The sequence below is a fragment of the Gorilla gorilla genome, chromosome 21 (assembly GCF_029281585.2).
Source record: "Gorilla gorilla gorilla isolate KB3781 chromosome 21, NHGRI_mGorGor1-v2.1_pri, whole genome shotgun sequence".
Taxonomy (NCBI): domain Eukaryota; kingdom Metazoa; phylum Chordata; class Mammalia; order Primates; family Hominidae; genus Gorilla; species Gorilla gorilla.
The window spans coordinates 72,266,451-72,275,198 of NC_073245.2; the positions used below are offsets into that span (position 1 = coordinate 72,266,451).

An 8,748-nucleotide genomic window follows, 5' to 3' on the forward strand; every position below is an offset into this window, starting at 1 on the left:
TGAGATGGAGTTTCTTTCTTGTCTCCCAGGCTGGAGTGCAATGGCGCAATCTCAGTTCACTGCAACCTCCACCTTCTGGGTGCAAGCAATTCTCCTGCCTCAGCCTCCCGAGTAGCTGGGATTACAGTTGCCTGCCACCATGCCTGGCTAATTTTTGTATTTTTTTTAGTAGACACTGGGTTTTGCCATGTTGGCCAGGCTGGTCTTAAACTCCTGACCTCAGGTAATCCACCCGGCTAGGCCTCCGAAAGTGCTGGGATTACAGGCATGAACCACCACACCTGGCCATATATTGTTTGTTTTCTTATTGAGTTTTGAATACAAATCCTTTGTCAGCATATGAAATGGAAGTATTTTCTCTCAGGCAATTGTCTTTTCATTTTTGTCTTCTCATTCTTACCTTTGTCTTTTCATTCTTTTAACAACATTTCTTACAGAGCAAGTTATTACATTTTGATAAAATCCAATTCATCAATATTTTCTCTTCTGGATCATGTTTTTGGTGTTATCTAACACATTGTCATCAAGATTTTCTCCTTTTTTTACTAAAAGTTTTATAGTTTTATGTTTTACATGTATGTCTGTGATCCATTTTGAATTAATTTTTGTCTAAAGTGTGAGATATAGACCCAGGTTTATTTTTTTTTGCTTATGAACATCTGATTGTTTCAGAATCGTGTGTTGAAAAGGCTAGCCTTTGTATTATTCTCAAAAATCAATCAACCATACTTGTGTGGGCCTATTTCTAAACTCTCTATTCTGTTTCAGTGATGTATATATTTATCTTTTCATCAATACTATACTCTCTGGATTACTGTATTTTTATAATAAATCTTGAAATTATATAGTGTGAGTCCTCTAACTTTGTGTTTCTTTTTCAAAATGATTTTGCGTATTCAAATTTCTTTGCCTTTCTATATAATTTTCAGATCAGCTTGTTGATATCTCTAAAATATTCTGCTAGTCTTTTGATTGGGATCATGCTGACTTTATAGGTCAATTTGGAAAGAACTGTCATCTTGACAATACTGAGTCTTTCAGTCTGTAAACACAGTATATCTTTTCATTCAATTAGGTCTTCTTTGATTTCTTTCATCAGTGTTTTAACATTTTCACTAAATAGATCCTATACGTATTTTAGATTTGTAAATGGGGCTGTTTTAAAATTTTTATTTCTAATTATTCATTGCTGGTTTATAGAAATATAGCTGATTTTTATAGATTAACTTTATATCTTGTGACATTGCTGAAAATGATTTTCGAAAGTTGAATCAGCCTAAAATTCTCAGGATAAACCTCATTTGGTCATAGTGTACTATCCTTTTAATATATTTCTGGGTACTATTTGTTAGTATTTTGTTGAGAACTTTTAACTCTAGATTCATGAGAGATATTGTTCTGTAGTTTTCCCTGTAATTTACGAAAATTTGACTTTGTATTATGGTAATATTAGTCTCATATAATCAGTTGAGAAGTTTTTCTACCTTTTATGTTTTTTGGAAGAGACTGTTGAATTGGTCTTTCTTCTTTCATATTTTGCTAGAATTTATCATTGAAGTCATCTGGGCCTGGAGTTTTTTGTTTTTATTTCTTGAAAGATTTTAAACTATAAATTTCACTTTAAAAAAATATATAGGACTATACAGGTGTTCTGTTTCTTCTTGAGAAAGTTTTCGTAGTTTTTCCTTATTAAGAATTTGGTCCATTTCATTTAAGTTGCTGAATTCATTGGCATAAACTTGGTCATACTAGTCCTTATTCTTCTTCTAATATATGTAGAATCTCTAGTGATATCCTTTCTTTCATTCTCGTTATTGATAATTCTCTCCGCTTCCTTATTTTCCCTCATCAGTCCCCCTAGAGGTTTATTCATTTTATTGATCATTTCAAAGAATCGCTTTTGGTTACATGCGATTACGTTGGTTACTTTCTCTATTGTTTTGTTGTTTTCCATTTTATTGATATGTGGTCTTACCTTTACTATCGCTTTCTGTTTGTTTGGATTTATTATGATGTCTTTTTAAAATTTCTTAAGGTGGAAGCTTAAACAATTGATTTGAGACCATTTGAAGTGAAAGACTTCACACATGCATATTTGACGTGGACTAACTTTTCTTATCCAAGTACAGAAGTAACTGCAGTGGCCATTTAAAAACATAGCATGTCAGTGGCTGTGCTAGTTACTATAAATGTTCACTTTCCCAAAAATCTTTAACTGTCTGCTCTCTGTGATGTTTCAGTAATATTCAGTTAATATATTTATTTCTCATGACAACACTGATAGGTTGTAGAAACGGAGGCTCACTAGCAACCTGCATGTGTTTACCCAGTGGAGAGACTGAGATTTGAACCTAATAATAACTGATCATTTTTTTCCAAGCCAGAGCATTGGCTTGTTCTACACATTTGCTGAGCACCTAATCTGTGCCAGTACTGTGCTTGCTCTCTGGGGTACTTGGTAAATGAGGGCAGTCTGATTCCTGCCCTTTGGAACTCTCAGTCTAGAGGAGGAGACAGACGTAACACATAATTAGGATAACAGTTATTTTATTAGAGTGTCATCAAGTAAATGGTTCTGCAGGATTTTTACAGCTCTCTGCTTCCTAGGTTTATTTTGATGTTGTGGAGCGCTCAACAGGAAAAATCGTGGATAAATCCTTGATTTTCAACATTAGGATCAGTGATGTGAATGATCATGCACCCCAGTTTCCAGAGAAGGAATTTAACATCACTGTGCAAGAAAACCAATCTGCAGGTGTGTGCGGCTGGGGGGCTGCCGGGCTTCCTTCTGTCTCTGCTCTGTTCCTTTTCATTAATATTGATGAGGAGCTTGATCCTAGTCATCTTCAGGGAGAGTTTTTACTGTTCACATCTCAAAGATCGCAGGCCTTGGATCTGAGCGAAATGCTTTGAGGTCCGTAAGCCTCGTTTTGTATCGGCAATAAAATGATGTGGGAATTGCATCAGTGGGAAGGGTTGATATGTAAATGCCATTCTAAAAATAAAGCCACATGCAGTGAGGGAGAAAGAGCTGGGTGATGAGCTTCTGCATATCTCTGCACATTTTTTGTCTGTAAAATGGCAACACGATCACATCTATAGCCTCCGAGTTACAGATACTGTGCATTCTTAAACCCAACCAACTCTTACTAGAATGTGGATTTATTTTAATAACAAAAACCGTTTTTTTGTATAATCATCTCTCCAAAAAATTCCAAGAAATGAAAAGACTGAAAAAGAAAGCATCTTTAATGTTACCCATGAGAGATAACAACCATTAGTGTTTCAGTTTGTATTCTTTCAGCATTTTTGTTTGCATTTTCTGTGTGTGCGTATACACATGCTGTGTGTTAAAATTATATATGTGTATGCATTCACACATTTTTATGTATAATTACAAATGCATATTTGTATATACGTACATTTTTTCATCTTTATCATAGTACACATTGTATATGCATATATGGTAAATATTTACACATATTTGGTGCGCTTTTTCACAGGTGCATATTTATAAATTTCCTCTCCAAAGGTGCAATTTTACTGTTTGTAACCTGACATTTTTCTAAAATACCCTGTTGTGTAATATTTTATGGATGTGCTTTAAAGTATTTGACCGATCTCCTATGGTTGAACATTTATGTTTTTTTGCCACTTTCTGTTATTTTCATAAAATATATTTCAATGATAAAATTTAAGCTAAATCTGTGTCCCAATCAAGCATTATTTACTTAGCATGAATTCAGAGACGTAGACTTGCTGGTTTGCACTGTGCATACAATGTAGGGGTCCTCATTTGCTGACCTGCCCCCAGTCCACGAAGATGCTTGGTGTGTTGTTGGTCTTTGATAACTATGTGCTTGAACATTTTGCTATGTTTCTTGGCCATTTCCATGTTCTATCAGTTGCTTTTCCTTTCTTTTTCTTCATTTTTCTGTTAGTGTGTTTGTCATTTTTCTGTTAGTGTGTTTGTCATTTTTCTTGATTTTAACCTCTGCAGTCTATATTAAGAATATCTGCCTGCCATGTATGTTTCAAATATGTTTTCCTGCTTTATCATTTTATTTTAAATTTTGTCCACAGTTTTTTGCCAGAAATTAAAAGTGTAATCTGATCCACCAATTTTATCCTGTAAGTATTCTGCATTGGCAGTCATGATTAGAAAGTTCTTGATCTTATAACTAATTAAATATTCATCCTTATCTTTTCTAGTATGTCCATAGTTTATTTTATATTTAAACATTTCACTCATTTTGGTATATGCCCCAATGCCATTTAGCAAATAATTCATCCTCTTACTGGTTTGATAGGCTACCTTTATCTGATAGTAACAATTTTTAAAAATTCTTTCTAGGGCAACCTATTTTTCAGATGTTAGCAGTCGATTTGGATGAAGAAAACACTCCAAATTCTCAAGTCCTTTACTTCCTCGTTTCTCAAACACCATTACTGAAAGAAAGTGGTTTCCGGGTTGATCGCCTTAGTGGAGAAATACGACTCTCCGGGTGCTTAGATTATGAGGTTATGTGGATTTTATTATTTTTTTTAAAATGAAATGTGTGGCCCATCCTTGAGCCCCAGGCTTAGATTCTACATTTGTAGTGGGGAGCCCTCTGTGGCTAGATTTGCTATTGAAATTCCTAAACAGAATATTTCTTTATTAATATTTTCCTTTCCTGTATTTGAGGGGCTTAACTTTCCTTTTCCTCCCACATAGACTGCTCCTCAGTTTACACTGCTAATCAGAGCCAGGGACTGTGGAGAACCGTCACTGTCATCCACGACCACCGTTCACGTGGATGTGCAAGAAGGCAACAACCACAGGCCTGCATTTACCCAGGAGAACGTGAGGCTCCTGGGCCGCCCCAACATCTAAGCCCCAAAACAAGTAGCCCCTGGGTCCTAGGCTCAGTTTTTCTCGGAGAGGGTGTTAGGCTGTTATCATATTGCTATGAAGAAATACCTGAGACTGGGTAATTTATAAAGAAAAGAGGTTTAATTGGCTCATGGTTCTGCAGGCTTTACAGGAAGCCTGGGGCTGGCACCGGCTCAGCTTCTAGGGAGGCCTCAGGAAGCCTATGATCATGGCGGAAGGATGGGGGGAGCAGGCATGTCACTCGGTGACAGCAAGAGCATGCAAGACACGGGAGGTGGGTGGGGAAGAATGAGGAACGAGAGAGGTAAGAGGGGCCACACACTTTTAAATGACCAGATCTCATGTGAACTCAGGGCCAGAGCTCCTTATCACCAAGGGGATGGCCGGAGCTATTTATGAGGCATCTGCCCCACGATCCAAACACTTCCCACCAGGCCCCACCTCCAACACTGGGGATCACATTTCAACATGAGATTTGGGCAGGGACAGATCTCCAAACTATGTTGTGCAGTCACCCAAGATATGTGCAATTCTCCAAAGTGACTTAAGCTAGAATCAAGAAGCCAAATCATATTGACATAGAAGCACTTCATAATGGTCACATGAGCTTACATTTTTGACTGCTGTATGCCAGAAACTATGCTAAGAACTTTTACATGCATTTTTTTCATTTTTGATTATTGAAACTACAACATGATTTCTGTTTTACAGATGGGAAAACTGAGGTCTAGGGGAAGACAGGGAATTCCTGTTTACTTAGAGTCAGGGGTTCCTATGCTCAGCCCAACTGACACTGGGCCAGATGATTATTTGGAGTGGGGGCTACTCTGTGTGCTGTGGGATATTCACCAGCATCCCTGGCCTCCGCCCAGTAGATGTCAGTAGCGCCCCTCAGCTGTGACAACCAAAAGTGTCACCAGACATTGCCAGATGTCCCTCAGGGAGAATAATCACCCTTGGGTGAGAAGTCTGCACCTGAGGTTTTCACACCGTGTTCAGGATTCTAGAGGGAAGGTGAGCAGGAAGGCTTTGGCCTCGCCTTCCATACCTTACCTTATCCAAGTGCAGAAGTAACTGCAGTGACCATTTAAAAACATTGTATGTCAGGGTCCACATGGGATTTCCCAGGCTGCAAGACTCCCAGCCTTTAAGAAAGCATTGAAAACCACTGTGTAAGATGGTTTGGGATGGGTGCTCCACCTAAGGCATGTGAGATGGCTAAGAGATAAAATAAGAACCACTCAAGATCTATTTCCAATATTTTATTTTTTACTATTCTATATGTATTTTTAAAAAAGTAAATATCCACCATATTTCCTTTCTCCTGACTCTCTCAGTGAGCCCTTTCTTGACTACCGAGTTAAAACCCTCCCTCTTCTTTCCTGGGACACACTCTAGCCCCTTTGTGCTTTCTTCTGCTTAGTAGTGTTCTACTTAATCAATTAGTTTTATTTATTTTATAAATCCCCCTACACACACACACACACACACACACACACACACACTCAGCTCTCAGCTCCATCAAGGACGGAATTTTTGCCTGTCTTGTTCACAGCATCTGAAATGGAATGTGGCACATAGAAGCTGTTGTTGAATAAATGATGCAAACAATTATTTTTAAAAGGTGTCATTTAATTAGAAAAAAACCCTGTATAAACCAAAGTGAAATGTTTGCAGACCAAAGCACCTCACCAGAAGTATATAATAACTACAAAATAATATTATGCTTGAACCTTGTTTCAAAATCTTTTCCTGGCTTGGTAAAAAGCAATGCTCTCAAAAATATGGCTGGAAAAAAATATACCCTGTTATTTTGAAGTGCTTGTCTAGAAACATTGCCTCCAAAAGTACTGAATAACAAGCTATTTTGAAGATCTACATGTGTTAGAAAAATGATCACCTTAATCTGAATAACCACAAGTGTCCTATTTTATGGGAAGAGCTAGGATTTTTAGAGAGCATAAACTAGGATTGTGTATTATTCTTTTTAAAATTCTTAGAAAAAATAGGGCATTGAGTTGGATTTAAGAGTACTTTAAGAATTATTTAGCGAGTCACAGGTAGGAGGGGGCAGATATTCCAACGGATGCACCTTCTGCTGTAACAGACGGAGTTGCAAATCCCTTAGGGCAGGTTTAGCAGCATGAGGAATATCCAGGGTGTTGTGATGAGGAGCAACATTCTTTCTCCTTCTCTCTCTTGCTCTCTCTCTGCTTCTCTCCCTCCTTCCTCTCTGCTTTCCTTTTCAATTGTGTTTTTGTTTCCATGACATGGACATGATGATTGCTTCTTTCAGTATAAGACTCAGATTCCTGAAGGCCGAGTCAGCCAGGGCGTGTTGCGTCTCCTGGTTCAAGATCGAGATTCTCCATTTACATCAGCTTGGAGAGCAAAATTCAACATATTGCATGGCAATGAAGAGGGGCATTTTGACATTTCGACTGACCCTGAGACTAACGAAGGGATATTAAATGTTATCAAGGTAACACCATACCGGTGACATACCAACCAGTTAGTGGCAGACGCTGAGGCCTCTTCTGTAGGACCACTCATAATGAACCAGAGAGCTAATGTCCGTGGATGCTGGGTGCTGAGCCCATTACGTACCACGCGTCACCAGGCAAGGAAGGCAGGGTCTCAGTGCCACTTCTGTGTGTGGGCTGAGGACTCCTCCTACCAAAATAATATCAATAATAAAACTTATTTTGATATGACTAAATACTTCACCATTTAATTTTTTGTTGTTGTAGGCAAAATGTAATAGATTTACATAGGCCTTAAAATGATTATTCTTTTTCAGATGTGATTTAAAAATGAAAACATTTTCTTCAACACTAAAAGTTCTTTCTTTTCATCTGAGTTTTCAATGTTTAAGACTTTTAAAGTTTAAAACAAATGGGAGTGCATCTGTGTGGCCCCAAGAGTATGGAGAGCCCCTGGCACTGTGCCTAATGGAGAAGCTGGCCTGGAAGAAAGTATTAATATTACCATCTCATTTACTGATTAGGAAACCAAAGCCCAGAGGGGTTAGGTCCTCTACACAAAGCCACACAGCTTGAGGGGTGGAGTGGAGGATCCCACTGGGGCAGTCTGACCCCAGTGCCTCTAGTCTTCATTGCTCACAACCAGACCTAGAGTGACTAGGGCCTCTAGTGCAGTGCAGGGCAGGTGAGTCACCTGGGGACAAGGCAGACCTGAGTCAGCAGGTCTGGCGCAGGGCCCGAGATTCGCCTGCCCATTTGACTAGCTCCCAGGGGATGCTGATTGCCTGCGGACCGTGCTATGAATAGCAAGGCTCTGTAGACGCTGCACCAGATGCCTGGGGTTGAATTTTCAAAATATTCCCAGGCTTTCAATCCTTTTAAGTCAACTGACCACTTTGTACCCTGAATAACTATGATCATTAATAACTGTATTTCCCTAAGTTCCCCTGATTTTTTTGCTGCATGGTTGTCTCATTAATGTTTCATTAGGCTATGGTTTTTGTTGCATTTTTCATTACCCTCTGAAGGATGGTGGCTCTTTTCAACCAGCAGAGGAGGAGGGAAAAAATAAAAGAGAAAAGAACTCCATAAATGATTTGAAAATGAGCTGTAGACTGTCTTTTGATCATTATCAAAGACAACGTAAATAATAAATGAAGTGCAAAAGCCACAAGCTCTGAGTTTGCAATGATGACTCGGCGCTGGGCTTCCTCTGGCCAGAGGAGCAGCAGGTGCTAATGAAATCCTCTCTGGGGTTCCAGCCTTTGGATTATGAGACTCGCCCAGCACAAAGCCTCATCATTGTCGTGGAGAATGAGGAGAGGCTCTTCTTCTGTGAGAGAGGAAAGCTTCAGCCACCAAGGAAGGCAGCAGCCAGCGCCACTGTGA

At 38.9% G+C, this 8,748-nt stretch overlaps 1 protein-coding gene across 1 annotated transcript in view; it reads left to right on the plus strand.

Moving 5' to 3' along the window:
* Positions 1-8,734, plus strand: part of LOC134757799 (cadherin-like protein 26) — a 28,731-nt gene extending 19,997 nt beyond the window's left edge. The window contains exons 5-7 of the mRNA XM_063702246.1: positions 2,608-2,755; positions 4,355-4,521; positions 4,718-8,734. Coding sequence (XP_063558316.1) covers positions 2,608-2,755; positions 4,355-4,521; positions 4,718-4,876 — 474 coding nt within the window. The 3' untranslated portion in view covers positions 4,877-8,734. The remainder of the gene's footprint in view (positions 1-2,607; positions 2,756-4,354; positions 4,522-4,717) is intronic.
* The last annotated feature ends 14 nt before the right edge of the window (positions 8,735-8,748 follow it).